This window comes from Poeciliopsis prolifica, unplaced genomic scaffold, assembly GCF_027474105.1.
Source record: "Poeciliopsis prolifica strain line A6 unplaced genomic scaffold, Auburn_PproV2 SCAFFOLD007, whole genome shotgun sequence".
NCBI lineage: Eukaryota > Metazoa > Chordata > Actinopteri > Cyprinodontiformes > Poeciliidae > Poeciliopsis > Poeciliopsis prolifica.
In genome coordinates, this window is record NW_026562382.1 from 6,320,827 (window position 1) to 6,338,535 (window position 17,709).

The 17,709-nt window shown below is 38.1% G+C and overlaps 1 protein-coding gene across 2 annotated transcripts in view; it reads right to left on the reverse strand.

Annotated features, from left to right (window-relative positions):
- Positions 1-4,275: 4,275 nt before the first annotated feature.
- The window catches only part of arhgef7a (Rho guanine nucleotide exchange factor (GEF) 7a), a 32,061-nt gene continuing 18,627 nt past the window's right edge, over positions 4,276-17,709 (reverse strand). The window contains exons 7-23 of one of the 2 annotated variants that reach the window (XM_055031690.1): positions 17,542-17,630; positions 16,974-17,068; positions 16,795-16,890; positions 16,405-16,527; positions 15,229-15,367; positions 15,094-15,153; positions 14,848-14,994; positions 13,777-13,863; positions 13,005-13,083; positions 12,786-12,925; positions 12,136-12,357; positions 11,949-12,042; positions 11,739-11,828; positions 10,713-10,898; positions 6,959-7,058; positions 6,343-6,397; positions 4,276-5,130 (exon numbers count right to left, since the gene is read on the reverse strand). In XM_055031690.1, the coding sequence (XP_054887665.1) occupies positions 5,008-5,130; positions 6,343-6,397; positions 6,959-7,058; positions 10,713-10,898; positions 11,739-11,828; positions 11,949-12,042; positions 12,136-12,357; positions 12,786-12,925; positions 13,005-13,083; positions 13,777-13,863; positions 14,848-14,994; positions 15,094-15,153; positions 15,229-15,367; positions 16,405-16,527; positions 16,795-16,890; positions 16,974-17,068; positions 17,542-17,630 (1,925 nt within the window). In that variant the 3' untranslated portion in view covers positions 4,276-5,007. The remainder of the gene's footprint in view (positions 5,131-6,342; positions 6,398-6,958; positions 7,059-10,712; positions 10,899-11,738; positions 11,829-11,948; positions 12,043-12,135; positions 12,358-12,785; positions 12,926-13,004; positions 13,084-13,776; positions 13,864-14,847; positions 14,995-15,093; positions 15,154-15,228; positions 15,368-16,404; positions 16,528-16,794; positions 16,891-16,973; positions 17,069-17,541; positions 17,631-17,709) is intronic. The other variant, XM_055031689.1, reaches the window with a different exon arrangement.

The following is a 17,709-nucleotide window of genomic DNA, read 5'->3' on the forward strand; positions in this document are numbered from 1 at the left end:
ATCTTAATAAATGCTGCCATCTAGCGGACAAAATGAAAACACTCAGCCCGTCGTGTGGCAACACTTCACCTAAGTTATGATCGGGATTACAGCAAATATAGTACTTTAAAACAAGAATAGGATTTTTTTTAAATCAATTTATTGAAATTAATAATTAATTGTCTTGTTTTTATAGCTTAATTATTTCTCTACAATGTTTAAATGTGAATGATCCATCACAAAACAATTGACATTTGTTCAAAAGAGTAAAATATTTCTTGAAAGTTCATAGAAAGGCATGAATGACAAACCCTGAATTACCTGACGTCACAAGTTGCTTAACATGAAAGTGGAAGACTGAATGTTGTATTAAAAGCCGACCTCGACGAGGTGTGTTTAATAATAAGTGAACTTTTAAATTCACTTTCTTTCACAATATGAAATCTTCCTGTCATGTCTGCAATTTTCTGTTTTAAAAAAGTGATCTAATCAAATATGCCCATTTACTTTTTGTGCATAAAAGTTATCCAAAATAATAAAGTTAAAAACCTTTGAAGGAGTCATTAGCATTTCTTTAGTTTGTGCACACAAGAAAAACTAACATTCATGAGCATGCAAACGTGCTCAGATGAGCACTTAGTTCAACTGCACTTCAAAAGTGCTCTTTCGGATTTACTTACCGTTTCAAAAAATTGTCCCTGATGTACAGCAGGTTTTCATTTGCAGCCTGGTTTTCAGGTAGCATCCAAAGCATTTTCTAGGTAATAACACAGATATTAAGTGTTACAGCAGCGTAGATCCTCTACAGGAAGCAGGGGATCTCCTCAGTCAGCCTGCGTCTCCACACAGCATTCACGTCCAGCTCTGTTTTCTCTTGTCCTCGGAAGTGAGAAACTCTTCCCCCACTTTCAGAACGACTGAACTCCACAGAGAGGCACAGCCCTGACTTGCAGAATTATTCATGACAACAGTGAGGAGATCATATGCACAGACCGGCGAAGCAAAGAAGAGACATGGCTCACCTTTTTTTTTCCCTCCCTCCTTCCAGATTTCAAACCTCAGCAGTAACACCAGCATCCTCTCGCCTCCGTTCCCTCTGCTCAATCTCTGCACTTGACCGCTCGTCTGTATCGGCTCCCCGCCACTCTAGTTTTGATGATACTTTTACTCACTTGGCTTCCTCCGAAACCAGTCACCTGTAGCCATTTTCCAATCTCCCACCCACCCACCCACCTCTCGCCTCGTCCTTATCTTGTCCATCTCGCCCGTTCCTGTCATTTTCACCTCCCTCACTCCCACTCACTTCTCACTCCTGCCCACTTAAAGTCCTTTCACTTGCTCTATTAAATCCTTCGCCTCTACCCAACCATTACCAATTTTCTTTGACCCACTGTTTGCTATTAGCCCCTCGTCTTCCTCCTCCCCTCCACTCTCCATCGCTGTCTCTGCCTATCCTCCTTATATATCCTCAGCCGTCGCTTTGCCTTCTCCCCATCTCCAGCGGCATGAATATATTATTATCTACACAATGGAGCCCTGCTTATTGTTTATGAATTACCAGCCTTGCAGCCAAACAAAGCCTATTTTCATAAGAAACCTCCATTTCATTTCAGCTCCAATTAGATTGGGGGCTAAAGAATAGGAGTCCTCAGGCCTCAGCCCCTAAGGATGGCAGGTCCATTCAGCTTCATTCAATGGGGCCTTATTGCTTTCCCATACAAAAGAGCACGTGGATGGGCTTTCAGACTGAAACACCAACCAAAAATGACTGTGAGACAGTACTGTACAATAACAAATCTTTAAAGAAAGGACACAGAGTGCTTATCCTCCCATCCATCAATTCATCCCTCACTCTCCGCTTTCTTCCTCTCCTCCGTCGGTACATTGTAAGACCTGGACATTAATGACAGACAGTTGAAAGAGAAAAGGAGAGGAAGAAAGAGAGGAAGAAAGAAGCAGAGCAGCTCAGTTTTTCACAATACATGTCAAGTCTAAATGATCACTGGCTGCTGAATAGTCGAGGGGAAGGCAGAAGAAATGAGTCGTGTGCTTGGATGTGTGTGCGCACAGCTGATTGATTCTCTGCTTTGAGAAGAGAGAGAAAAGACTGAAGGAAGGAGAGTGGAAGACCTTGATGCTTTTTCTTCTTCTTTTTTTTATGAGCTCTGCAACAGCCAGTTGAGGCCGGAGTCTTATTATGGAGCAGCCGCGTTGACAAGCTGTCACTCCATCCTGGTAACAAGAAACAGTCAAAGTGAGGAGATGGTGGGGCAGGTCAGAGATCTGACAATAAGTCTCTTGATGGGGAGAAAAACGTCAAGACACAAACTCTGTTTGTTTCTCTAAAGTTGGAGTAAGTTTCTGACTGCATCTTACAGTGCAGTCAGAAATACACCGTATGCACAGATCTTTTCATATTGTGTCACATTTATGATTTAGACCAACACTAAGTATGATTGTGAAATGTAACAAAAGAGATTCAAAACCTTTCCTCTTTTTTTTTTTTTTTTTTTTTTTTTTTTTACAAATAAAACTCTGTTTTGCATTTGTATCCTTCCCAGAAGTTGCATAAATTGTATAATAATAAAAGTTAGAAAGCAACACCCCAAGCTCCGAACATCTAAAAGATCAGCATTCACTCTAAGTTTTCAAATCTGAAGTCTGGCACAACTAAAAATCTAGAAGACACACTGAACTGCTTAAACTAACATGTCTGTCAAAATGAGGATAAATCAGAGAAGTAGCCATGAGATCAATGATAACCTTGTTTTGTAGATCCAAGTAAGATTCCAAATATAAAGGAAATGATTCACAACTGAGAGCTGATCTGCAACTGCAGCGCCAACACCTTCTAGGAGTCAAACCGCAAGGTCAGAGACCGGCACTTTATCTTCTAAGATCTGCTTTCCTTCTTCATTGTGAATTGTGTCTTTGTTCCTATGGGGGAATATTCAGCATGAAACAAAAGGGGGCCACTCTTTTCATTACCAGTGAGGGAACAAGGTGAGAGTCACAGTGTGGAGGTTGACATCTGTTCTTATTCATCCGCCCGGAGAATCGGATCATCTCTTTCACAAAGCTTGACACAATTACCTAAATGCACAATAAATTTCAAAAGCCTCCTGAGGAGGAGAAAAAAAACAAAAAAACACTGATGTTGTACACACACGATGCAGTCAATGAGATAGCGACATCAGTCTATTTACCTGCACTTTAACTGATTTGATTAAAAACAAAACAATCCTTTAAGGTCATTTTTGTGTTTTAGCCACATGGATCTGATTGACAAAGTTTATACTCAGCACTGATCTCATCAGAAAAGACAGTACACAGATTAGATAGTTAAAGTACTCTAATTATAAAGCAATATTCAGGTTACAGTAATCCTGATGTACCAATGTTGGTCATCAACTCAGGGAACAAGCACAAGATGATACTCAAGTGAAATGAAAATGTCAAATGTGTCCATGTGTGTGCAATAACAGGGTTTTACATGGCAGCTATTAGATTAAAAACCAACTTACTATGGCAATACAACTATTTCATGAATTCAATATGAAGGATTATGGACAATTGATGGGAAAAAAAATCTACAAAGTTGTTTTTCTCAGCTAGCTTTCCAGGCTGACCTTTTTAATATCTCACTCTGAATTATTTGTGGCATCCCTGTAAACCTGAGCACAGCATTTCTACACACTGTTATGTAAAAAAAAAAAAAAGTTTTCCAAACTCATCTTACCTGAGATCACGGTCCTTTACTGTGTGACGATTTTAATACATTTAACATTAATGTTCATTAAGGCAGACATTTCTACAGTGAGTGGGATACACACAGAGAACAAAACAACTGGAAGCAAGGCAGAATAGATGGAAATAATGGTTTGTTAAGGGAAGTCTGCAGCGTTTGTTTTCGTCAAAAGGATCAAATAAGTAATAAATAAGTCGACTCCTTTTCAAACCAAGTAATGGTAAACAAATAATTTTGTTCTTGGTTATGTATGAACATGATTTTCTCTGTCCAACTGATTTCTTGTTTTCTTTTTTTTTTAAACCTGCTTGAAAAAAAATAAGTAAATACTAAAATATTACTTAGTAAATACTCAACAGAATTAGTAGTTCTCACATAGGCTGAAAAGTTACATTTTGGTCTCATGTGATTAAAGGATCTTATTTCACCTGTTTGCTCTTTTTATTGCCTTTAAAAATGTTTGAAAGGTGAGTTTTAGTGACTCACTAAAATGTCAGGAAACCTTTATTTCACCAGTCTAGACCATATTCAAAAGTGATTCAAAGTCCTTCTTTTAATAAACATTTATTTCCCAAAGGAAAAGGCTCATGTTTTAGCATTATTTACATCACACAGTACAAACTTTATACCTGTACAATTCACTTAGAAAGTCATACTGCAAAGTGGTCAAACAATAAAGACAAAAGGGAAGGAATAAAAGGAGGGAATGACTACAAGCTGAAATAAAAACAGAGTCCAAATAAAAACTGTCCAATAAAAGATCCCTGCAAAATTATTCAATAACACTTTAAATAACATGACAGAGGTTATGAAATAGTATTGTTCAAGTAGCAACTTGTCCAGAGCCTTCATGACCATGAACACCATTGGAGTACCATTTATGTACCACATGATGGTCATCCTGTTAAGACTGTAAACAAGAGGAACAGAAAAAAGTCTAATTTTTCCAGTTGATTCTTCCTTAAAAAAAAAAAAACAGACATTCATGATGAACATTGAAATGCTACAGGGGTATGATTTATTTTTCTAACACTGGCTTTTTGCCTAAAGGAATGTAATTAGGAGGAATATGGTCAACATTCCTCTAATTTTCTGTACATATCACCAAAAAACGTCATTAACACAAAGCCAACAGCACTTAAATCCACTCTTGGTCTCATTCTCAGCACAAGTTTTTACCTTCTTAAGCCAGTGTGTGCATTTTAGATTTTGCATCAAGTCCACAAAAGGTATGCTGGTCAATTTTCGTCAAAGCTACAGCTGGATGCAGCCAATAAAGCTCACAGGTTGGTCTCATCCCACGCCGGGTCATTAAGGCTCTTCAGTACTCGCCGCACAACTTTCTCCAAGTCTCTGCGTGCTCTCTGCTCCTCCTCCAGGGATCTCTTCATCTTCTTGTTGTCCTGCGAGGATAAATAATGAGTTATTCGAAAAGATATTTTAGAGAAATGTTTAATGCCACACATCAAATCATTCAAATAGAAAATAATTGTTTTAAATAATCATACTAAGCCAGAAATGTTGACACATTTTAAGACACAGTTTTGTATATTGAGCCATCAGACATGAATTGTTTTCTTTCCAGGAACCTTACTTTTATTCGGGCGTGAAAAAGCTCCTAAACTCAACACTTAGAAAAGAGTAATGCTGACATATAACACACCATAGCATGGAGCCAGCTTTAAATGGGAACTTTTGTCACTTTGTTACCTGTAGCCAAAAGGACAGGTTACATGGGCGATTCTTCACTCATTAATCGCTTACGGTGTCAACATGTAAGAGCTTTGATGGTGACACTTAGAGGATTTTAACAACCAACAATGTCCCTTCTATCTACTGAAAACTTGTGTAAAATATGGTGAACTATCAATTAATTTAAAGTTGCAACATTGGCTGCCAATACATTTTGAATTTTAATGTGGTTTTACTGTTTTATAAAACAACCACTGATCCTAATCTAATATACAATGGACATTGAGATAAGTACTCTTATAAGAACCTGATTGTTCACCTGATACATTTCCATTTCATTTTATTCTATTCATATACCATGACTTAACTATTTGGCTACAGCTGCCCACCTGGAGCGATAGATAAGAATAGTTTAAAAATTCTCATTTATTTAATTGCATTATGCCTCCCATTATTTCTAGAATTTCTGTTCATAATAGTTGCGGCTTAAGTTTTAAAACGTGTCTTGTTTTATGCGAATAATCTAAAATTTTTCCCCCATTTGTCTTGAGCTGCTTTTAGACTCTACAAACTGATGATTAATTTAAAGGCTAATGTGTCTCTGAGGACATGTGCTGCAGCGATTTTTTTTTTTTTTTCTTCTCAAAGACACAATGTTGTTTATTCACTGAATATAGGTTTCCAGCTAACATATTTGCTCGTCTTCCATTTCTACATTTTTTACATTTGTTATTATCCAAGTGAAAAAGCATCAAAGCTTGAAAGAGCTTCAGAAAGCCCGTAGACGAAAAACTCTACATCAACTGACCAGAAGTAATTGTGGCTGTTTTCAAGAAAAGTGTTAGCAAATAAGGACCATTTTAACTGTATGGTTAAATTAATTAAAATAACTACACAGTTAAGGAGAAACGGCAAACATTCACCTGTTTCAGCTCTTGTACCTCATCCCGCAGGGCGTAAACCACATCCACCAAACTCCTTCAATGAGATCAGATTCACAAACCAGCATGAGTCACAATGAACGGTTCATTTTGGTTTGTGCAAAACCAAGAGATGCAAGTTGGGCTTTATATGGATTTTACAAATCATGCCAAAAATACCAAAAGCACATTTTAACTAGTTTTCTAGGAGATACAGCATGACAACCTTGAGTTTCCAGGACAGTTCTGGCCTAAACTGTGTTGAAGAATGATATATTATTTTAAGTCTGGCCTATGTCAGGAAACTAGCCAGCTTACGATGACTCTACAAATTGTGCTAGGAAATGTCAAATATCAAGCCTGAATTATGCTAGAAGATTGATAACTATACAAGTATATAACTATACAAGTAATTAGAAAAATTCACAATAAATTCAACCATGCAAACAATCTTTTTTTTATTTTTTAAATTCTTCATGTTGTATTTTGGATCACTCGGCCACCCCGGAAAAACAAAAAACTGGGTGAAATAAATCAGTAAATGCAGAAAACTAATTGGACATTCAGGCCGAAGACAAGTTCATGTAAACCTCTTACTCTCGCTGTCAGTAACTCTTACTTCTCTTCCAGTACACTTTGTCCGTTGCGATTTGGGTCGTCTAGAAAAACTTTCTCCTCACCAGGGATGATCACATGCAGCCCTGTTTCTGGTCGTGATCCTGGGTCAAAACAGAGAAGCAAACAACCTCTGGGACTTCACTATGTCACTAGCCAACAAGTAGTAGTGAAATGCATTCAGAGTAAAGTCAGTGTGGGCTTTATTGTAGGTACAGACAGGAGGTTAGTACTAGTGTTTTAGTCATGACAGAAAAGCAAAACACAGAGGAAACTAAAAGGCGTGAAAAGTTAGCGAAAGCTTTCAGACACAATCGGATCGGCTCCACAAAGCAACAGAACGACAGCTTCTATCAACTGATAGATTTATTAAAACTCATAATACAGCATTTGGGACTTTGAACACTTCAGCAGTGTAGAACAAATACACTGAAGGCTACTTTTACAAAAAAAAAAGAAAAAGAAAAAGGACACAGTCAGATGTGTGACTTGAATGCAACATTAGAGCAGACAGAGAACGATGTTGGTTAAAGACTAAGTTTTTTTTCACCCTGTCTGTCCAAGAGTTTGACTTGTTAAACCACAGAATACACCTGTCACAGAGTTCAGCACATGATAGGACAGTCATATTCTTAGATCTTTTTTTTTCTGGCAGCAAGACAACTAGTATTTACAAAAAAAGGGGACATTATGTGCTCTTTATATGCCAAGTCCACTCTAACGGCATTCTGAAGTTGAAATAGATTAACTCCGCCTTTGCAGTCTCTTGTTCCTTTTGTTTTGTTGTATTTTTTTTTTTTGTCCTTCAACGTCATCCAACCACTGAAGGTGAGCATTTACACTACAAATGAGTATTCACCTTACAATTACACTGAATACTTAAGTCTATCTTTAAGATTACATTATACAGAGTCTTGGTAGACACTAAAAAGTACAGAATTTCATTGAGTCCACACACCCACTCCCTTTTGCCCATAACATGATTGTGCAAAATAATTACAACATTTCAGTATTAATTGTAAACTTTGATACAAACCAAATGAAATGGGGAACAGAGATTATTTTGTATTTTGTAAACATTGATATACAATTTTAAATCAACAAATAGGTGGGAAAAAAAATACTAAAATGTGTACAAAATTATACATACTGTAAAGAAATCATTTTATAAACACTTGCAACATGGACCCTCATATATATATGTATATATATATTTATTTTCCATACGTCATTCTTTTTGCCCACTGTAAGAGGATGTAGAGTTGTACTTTTCATAACGATACTGGAAAAATACTTCTTCATAAAAATAGGTACTAATGTGAGAAAGAATGGGAAGCCTCACAAGCTGGCAACAGTAGGGAGTAATGATTTTGTTCTGACTGGTTTATGTTTTTACTGTCATACTTACAAGTTATAAGGGTAATCTCAAACAACAGCATTTACAGACATGATCTATCAGCTACACCATCAATGACAAAAAGAAAAGTTCAGTTAAAGCTTCACCTTTAGCTGCAAATACAAAGTATTAGACTTATGGAATCACTTTCTCTAAAGGTCAGAGATGCAGTGTGTTGCAAAAATGTTCATATCCCTTAAGCTTTTCCCATTTTTTTCCACTTTGCCACCAGACATTTTACAATATTTTATCAAGACTTCATTGTAAATCCGACAGAGCTGCAGATCCACAGCTTCAGTGGGAAACTTTGTTGAGTCCCACAGTTCACAAATCTGTCCTTTACTGAAAAGTGGGAAGAAGAAAGCCACTGTTGAAGTTTGAAAGCAATGAAAACTTAACTAGTGTTGTCCTTTGTTCTTTGAGTCCAGACAGAGCTGTCTCCTTAAAAGCCAAGTCTCCCAAGGAGAAATTAATTTAACCTTTTAAAACAGGAAAACCTGTTCATCTGCTTTAAATTAGTCAACCATCGTGATTTTACTTAAATTTGTTTCTTAAATACATTTTCTTTTTGAGATGGTAAAAGCCCAGCAATTAAAGGGGCAGCATTATGTATTTTCCAGGCACATCGTGTGATTTATTAGCACAATCAAGTAACCGTGTTTTCTTCTATTGTTATAAAAGTGCTGTATATATCAAACATGATAGATAAAAAAAAACTTTGACGCCATGAAATTGGCCTCTGTCTCTTTAAAAAAAAAACTCCCACTCTTCCCAATATTCCACTTCCAGCAAGTCTTCATAACGTTTATGTCAATGTAACGCTCATCGACAGAGAAGTGGTTTGTATGATGAGCTCAGCAGATTAGCAGTTCCACCAGGTTCTAATGGCTGCCGCCACTAGTCTGAAGGAGCTGAGTGGGGGAAACGCAGGAGTGGTGCTTTGTGGGTGAGAGCTCGGTAGAGACTGCAGCTCAAACGAGGAGCTTTTGGTGAATTGGCAATGCTTTGTCAGAGCAACTGCTTAAGAATCAAAGCAACACTCCATGTATGTCTTTGATCAGGGAATAACATTAGAAATTGATGTAAAGCTCAAAAGAGTTGATTTTACATAATGCTGCCCATTTAAAAGGAATTTATGTCAATGCTCCTATTGCAAAAGTAATGCAGATTAACGTCTCCTTGACCACCGCTGATGGTCGTCGATGCTAGAGCTCCATAATGACAACAAATATATTTATTCATGCTGTTGTACTATTAATTGCAAAGTGACAAAAATGAAGAAAAGGGCTCAAAGAGTATTAAAATCTTTGCAAACCAATCCTTAGTCTCACTGCACCTTCAATGCATTCAGACCATTATTCTGCGTTTTCTAAATAAGATCAAAGTGTGCAGGACTGATGTTAGTGCCAGATCTCAACAGGCCTTATCATTTCACTGATAATCAAGAAATTCACTGATCCCGAATTTAAAGATACCAATTTAAACTGTGGGTTTTAGTGTCATACTGCACCATTCAGTTTAATGTCCAGGATGTCCCTGAACACCCTGATGGAAAGTGTCATGAAAGAAATGACAATAAGATTGAGTTACTGTTATATTTATGTTTAGCCACAGATTCAGTTGACAAAGTCTGTTTGTTCCAATAGTAGTGTGATTTTGTTTGCTTTTCATATTTTTTTTAATCCTCCCAAAGGTTTGCAACATTGGTTAAACATTGAATCATGAAAGACTAAATGTAAAATGTTAAGAATCGGAATTTGCACACTGCTTGAGTCTGCAGACAGCAGAGGCATTTGTGCCTAACCACGTGTGTGTGCCTGTTTAGCGTCTGTGCTACGTTTGAGCATGCGTATCCCAAAACCACATGCTGAAAAAGAACAAATTTATGGTAAATTGAAGACACTCATTCTTGAATTGCATCTGAATATCAGACAGGAAAAAACGTACGTCCCCACCTGCCCCGCCGCTGAGTCTCCCTCCCCTAAACTACATACCAAAATCCCCATCCTCTCCACTCAGAGTCCACCAGATTTATGGTTAAACAAGGAGAGTGGTCACATTCAAGATAAATTAACAATAATTGTTAGCTAACACTTACTGCATGACATCTACGGAATGAGAGGAGGCACAAAAAAGGGAAAGGCAACAGGAAAAATGCTGAAAACATCATCAGACAAGCCATCAAAAAATAAATTAAAGCAATAAATTACCCAAATCAACCAAAAAAATAAATAGATAAAAAAAGAAAAAAAAATCTATTTCTTTAATACATCTACGGTAAAAGAGGTAAGCGCACTATACGTTACATTATAGTACAGCCTGGCGGCGCTGTACATTCTCTAGTTCTGATGGGAGATGCAACTCTTTCGCGGCACCGATCCCATCCTGTAACTGTGGCTGGTCCAGATGGAGTCGTAGTCCGAGTCCTCCGACAGGTCGGAGCTCAGTTCTGGCCGAGACACGCTGCTGCGGCGGCCCGGCAAGTCCACACAGGACTGGTTCATGTCAGCGAGCACGTGGTTGTGCATCAGGTCTGTGCCCTGCCATGCTGGTGGGGCCAGGGTGACGGTAGGACGAAGGGGGGGAGATGTCGCGAAAAATATGGAGAGGGAGGAAATGGGGAGTCGGAGGAAGGGGTTGTGGACGGTGCACGCAATACACAACAGATGGTAAATTATAAAAGAAATGACAGATGTGTAAGGAGAGGATGGGAAAAATCATAAAGGTATGAAAAAAAAACACAAATATGGAAAAAGGTACTCAAGGTAAATCAGAAAAATGCCCAACAGGAGGAAACGGGAAGGAAAGAGAGAGGAGATTTTGTTAGAAAGAACAGTTTGGAATACCAGCGGTAAGATAGGCACTGAGTAGAAAATACAGGTATGTTTCTACAAGGTAAAATACATCATGGTTTAAAAAAATAACGGTTTCAAAATGCAAAACTTCCCAAAGCTACGATTGAGAAGCCACAAGGAACAGATCTGCTGAGATGTTTTCAGCCGCCTCGCGGCCCGGCCACTTCTATTGCTCCACAAAGACATGAACAGGAAGAAACAGGTTTGACGATTTGTACAGGTCGCGTGTGAAAGCTACAATATGCATCTGCTGGTAAATGTACTTTCTGGCTTAAACTATGTATGAAAATCCCCACAACTGTATATAAATGTCAGATACTGTAAGTATGAAAATCAGTATGTATCTAGGTAGAAAATGGAACATTTTTTTTCCCCATTAAGTTCGATGAGTTTTTGTAAATTTATGTTTTGTTGTTTAAATACTAAGAAAATCGACAGTTTTTCTAAAGGTCATCGAACATCAAACTAACACACAAGTATGAGCCTCTCCTCCTTTCCTAAATGAATCTTTGTATGATTTTCATTTGTCTTACTGGAGTTCAGAGTCTGCCTGGTTTTGGCGCTGGTGCAGTACGCCTCAATAACTTTCAGGATCTGGGCGTCTTCTTCCAGAGCGGCCGTACCTGAAAGGGTGAACAAACAATTTCATTAAAATGGATAGCCTTCATGTATAAAGCAATATCAATACAATATTAAGAGATCTAATACGTCAATGAAATGGTGCTTGAATATTAAACACATACTCTTCCTTAAAGCAAATTCCTCTTCAGACTGTTTTCTCTCAGGTTTGCGTTTGGGAAGGAGTTTCTTCACACTCTTAGGACTTTTACTAAGATCCTGCAAACAGGAAACAATTTATAAACCAATTATTAATCAAAACACAGTGCAATTATCTAAATAAATAATAATAAAGAATAAGCAGTCCCTCACCTCTTTGTAGCAGAGTGCAGCGGAGGGCCGTAACGGCGGCGCGGGTCGCAGGCAGCTCAGGCTCCAGGGTTTGGGGGTGTTTGGTGGCTCCAGGGGGCCCCACGTCATTGTGCTGTGGGTCGTCCCATGAGAGGATGGGTGAGGCAGGGTGTGGTAGGTGGGAGCCACAGTCATGGCCCTGCTCTCAGCATGCCGGGACGGGGTGAGAGGATGAGATGGGAGCTGAGGAAACAAACAAAACCAATCTCTGTTACAAAACCATTTTGTTCTCATTCTCTGCCCAATGAAGCACTTTAAATACTCTATAACACAATTACTTCTCAATATATATAAGTTGCAGATCATATTTAGCCTCTGATATGCAGACAATAACTCCTAAAGCTGCTTTTCTGCCAATAACATTTTTATTACTTAAAATCAGTTTTTGTTTACGGACGTCATTCTAATGAGAGAAACAAACCACTTACTAATGTCACTGCAGTCTGTTCTCATCACCATTGCACATTATGTAAAGCCAACCGTTCACGACATATTGATTTGTAGTATCACAGTCAGTGTGAACCAGCGTACATAGTCACAATGTTGGGCCCCACACTGGGCACAGATGAATGGAAAGGGAAATAGGCTGTGTGTAATGATTAGCTCCTGACCGTGTGGCAGGGGACAGCGAGCGGTTTGTGGCAGGGGGTCGTGGCGGCGCTGTGTTTGATCTGTCTCGTCAGGTGCTCCACCCAGTCCTGCAGGTCCTGCTGGTTTGCACACATCACCTGGAGACGGTCAAACATGGTACCTGCACACAAAGGAAGGGAGCTGTTTGAAACACTTTCTGCATGTTCATGAAGTTTTTGCTGCTTCTCGTGTGGTTTTACCGTTTAGCTCAAAGGCATTTTTATGGGCTTCACAGTCTTCTAGTTTGGTCACGATCATGCCAGTCAAAGGCAGCTTTCCCTACAAAGAAAAACCAATGGGAGAAACAAAGAAATATTAGCTCTTAATCCTTATGACTTGAATAAGGGTGAAGAGTTAAGAGAAATGAACTAAGAAAGACACTTTCAGTTCACTATTATACATAATAAAATGCATTATTGTTAGTAATGTCTTGTGATGGCGTTTTATATACTACAGCGGGGATAAAGTAAACTAAAATATAACTTTTTTTTAAAATGTCTCTAATCCACATCCTATTACCCTATTTATTTGAATTACACAGATCAATAAATTATTCATACCATAGGAATATAAAATAAATAAATCCAAACAAATCTTGGTTTGTCCTGCTCAAATTAAATGTTGAAACACAATATACAAAGGAAGTAATAAAAAATATTTTAAAAATGTCTAAGCGTTCTGGCATTCAGCAAATAGAAACTGTTGGTAATTCCAACTAATCTAAAACAAGAAAAGTTTGGTCTGATTTAATTCCATACAGGGAGAAAAAAAACTAAAGATTTTTCAAATTTTATTACAAAACTAGGCAAACTGAATATCAAGCATTTGAAGGACTTTCTAAACTTTTGGAAACGCTTATATGAAAGTCAAGCATTTTCAAGTAATTCAAGCTGTAATTCAATTCTTAAGAGATACATTTTTATTTAGGGATTCGGATGGACGTTCAGAGGTGGAAGTCAAGGGATTCCTGACCTGGAATATGAAACCACTCATCCTGGGACTAGCAGACAGCATGAGGAGGACGTGAGGAAACAGCATGAGGTAGCGCTCATTCTTCTCCTGATCAAAATAAAAAAAAAAAAAGAGAAAGACAGAGAGGTATGAGAACTTCACAGTGGAGCTGATAACCTGCCAAGACACCAGACTTCCATTAACATGTGTCCAGTTAAGCAAACAACTATGCAAAGGAAGGTGGAACTACCTGAATAAGAACCATGCATGGACAAATCAGCTGTCCAGAAATAACCAGGATGGGAATCAACTTCTTGATCCCTCCATTTTTCCTATCGCCTTTGACCCTCAGTACAAGGACCTCATCTCAGCAGTCATCAAACAAGAACCAGTAATCAGATAAAAATGTTAAAACCCCACAACAGCCTTTGAGTTTTTACTAAAATAGTTGGGGGAACCTGCATGAAATAAAAACCTTGAATCCACTATCCAGGGAGAGACTTAATCTTGTTTTTAAAAAGTTAGGAGACAACTACTGCTTCAGGTTGCTTCTAATTACTCGCCTTATTGCTAATCTCGGTGAATAGTCGGTTTCATGTTTGCCTAATAAAAGGCTGAGTGTTGATCAGAGAGTCTCCTTTGTCCCTTCAATTTGAAGTGCTTCAGCGCTGATGCAGCTGATTGAGCTGCAGTTTAATGGGAGACATGGTAACAATCCTAATTTCAGACCGAAGCATCTCGTTGACCACAAATCATATTTTTTAGATTCCTCAACTGACCCACATATTTCTATTGCAGCCATTAGTCATCCGCAAAGCTGGACTGCCTCCTCACCAGTCTGCAATTATGCATGCAACCACAATTAAGTCTCCTTTCCACTCCCATGCCAATTTTCCTAAATAACCATTTGCACATGTAAATGTTGCATTTACTTAAATATGTGTCATAAAAACCATTTAAAAACCAGAAACTGGGACAAAAATGCAGGACTTAAAAACTAATGGGACAATATTTTACTTTTGTAGGAGGCGAAAACAACAATGCAAAGGAAGTTGTCTGACTCGTGTCAGCGTGGAGCGACGATGTACATACCTCAGACAGAGGACTCTGGACCAACACCTGACTCATGTATATCACCGAGCCCAAGGTCTTGATGTCGTCTCCCTCCCACAGCCGGATGGTCTCTGTGAGAATCTGCAGCTCCAGCTCCTTTCGTTTTCGCACCTCCTGGCACTGAGCCTATCAGGATGGGAACAGAAAACTGCTTTAGTATCTACTTTCAGCCCATTCTGCAGTTGAATGCGACATTAGAGAGGATGAGAAGTGCACTCAGCTTACCGAAAGGTTCTTGAAAGACCCCATGCACTTCAGGATATCTAGTCGGTCTGCATGATTCTCCTAAAACACCAGAGAAAATGTGTAGTTATCAAACATTTCAGGTCATATTACAACATTTCAGGTCATAATACACACCTCCATGTGCCTCTCCAGCTCTTTGAGCAGGGTGGGGTATTTGTCGAGCCTCATGAATGGTTTGCTGAGGCCAGTGGTCAGGGTGAGGATCCCAGGAGCCACTGCACCGTGGCCCTCCATAAAGTCCCGAAGAGTTTCACTTAAAGTTAGAGGAGAAACAGAAGGGATTTACTGTAAACTCCCAATTCAGCGTCAAAGAGCTGCTGATATCTTTAATATTTTTCAAGGCCGAGCCAAAATGTTGCCAGACGTTTGAGTCAACATGTCAGTCGATAGTGAGTCAGAGTATTTTGCCCACATTGATCAACCAGAGGCAGAGTCACTGCTGACATTCGTTTGGTTGATTGCATAAACAGCTCATGGAAAAGTGATGGGGAAATATGAAAACAGCTCAAATAACTCCACAAAATGCTATGAGATGATGACATTAAAATGTTTCAAACTATGCTATTTTTCTAGCAATTACAGTGATGCTTAATTGGATTTAAAAAATGGCATTCTACAGATTTTTTATTAAACTACTTAAGTCTTTTTATACAATATAAGAAATGCATTAAAAAATACAAATAAGCAAATAATTCAAATCATTTTTTGAATAAAAATATTTCATTGCCTAAATGCAATAATATGGCATTACTCTGGTAAATCTGAATCGGGTGAAACTACAACTGAGGAAATTTGGCTAAAAACTATTTACAGACAAAGATGTCTCGATCTTAAATGTAAATATATTTTTTGTACAATTTTGACTTAATTACTGCTTTGTAAATATTGTTTTAAATGGCTTTTTTAAGAATGTATGCTCCAGTTAAGGATGAGTCAATTACTAATTTAGTTGACAATTATTTTCATAATTGATTAATCACAATCGCTCCAATTAATCTGCTCAGTAGTGTGAGCTATGTTAGTTGCTTTTAAATATTAACTCTTTCTGACTATTTTTATTATTAACTAATATTCACTTAGAGTGAATTTATAGTTATCATAGGACTTAGTAGAAACAATTGTTCCGATTCATCCAATTAGAAACAAAACAATTTCTCATTCTATTTAGTTTTAGTTAAACTAAATACAGCTAGCAGCCAAACAGTTTTTTCAGATCAAATGTAACACAGAAAGCATGTAACACAACATTGTAACAAATCTCCAGGTAAAACAGCTTTGGTGAGAACCTACCTGTGTTGAGTCAGCACATTGACAGCAGAAGGATGGTTGGAACAGTAACCAACGTAGAGCGCTTTCATCTGAGGCATGAGGTTTAGGAAAAAGCTGCCCACCCTTTGCTGGCTCTCTGGAAGCCTAACCAAAAGCAGATCACATGCAGACCAAATATTAGCAGGTAAAATACACTTAGGACTAAATAGAAAAAAAAGTAGAAATACAGAAAAATTGTTAGCAAGAAATGCTTTAAAATTATTCCACAATCCAAAATGTATACAGTCGGATCTTCTATAGTCTATAGTTTAATCTAGTGTTCATGCAGCACATGAATTACAACACTAGATGTCCCTCTGTTTATTTCAACACAACTTGGAAGTGTTCAGTGCTGTAAGGGAAGGGACTGACTTTGTAGACTCCTCCAGTGACTGGACCAGCATCTGCTGGAAGGTGCTGATCTCCTCCAGGTTCCCCAGAATCAGAGCTACGTCGGAGCTGCTCAGCCTGAGAGGAGGACATCACGCAACCCACGTCAAAGAATGTCAAGATGGTTTTGCATAGATTCACCAAACTTAATCAAGTTGTACTTGTCAATGGTTTGAAGAGGTCGCAGGTAGTTTGTAAGGAGGCTTTGTAGGTCCTTAGAATACTCCGTCTCTGTCTCTAAAATGTTCTGCAACACCTACAAAAAAAGCAAAATAATAAATAGAAATGAGCAAATAGAGGACATTGTGCTTACAGGTGATTAGCAAGCTGTTTAGATGATTACCATGAAGACTACATGTTAAATGATTCAGATGGAAAGTTACATTTATTTAACCTATTACTAGCTTAAGACAAACTAGCTTAAGACATTAAAATCAAAAAAGTACACAAGTAATCAAATAAAAAGAAATATTAATTTCAAAGCTTGTTTTTGCATAAATAAATACAGAAAATTTATCTCTGAATCAAACTGACCATCATTCCTTCTTACATATCCCAACAAATAATGCAGCTTTAATTCAGTTTTTGACATCTAAGACATATACTCTTAAAGTAGAGGATCATAACATTAAACATCAGTGAAAAGCCCCGACAATCACAGTGTCTTTCAACCTCAACATCATGGATTCAGCAAATATTTCTAAGTAAGACTAATCAAGGCATCCTTACCAGGTTATAGTACGTCTTGCTGATAACAGAAGTGTCGAAGCCTTTCGGTGGGCTCTTTAGGGTGCCAGACTTTGGGGACACTTGTTTATCTGTCAGAAAGTAAAAGCAATTCATTATATCACCTGAAGATGGCGGTATTGCATGAAACTGAACAATATATTCACTGCA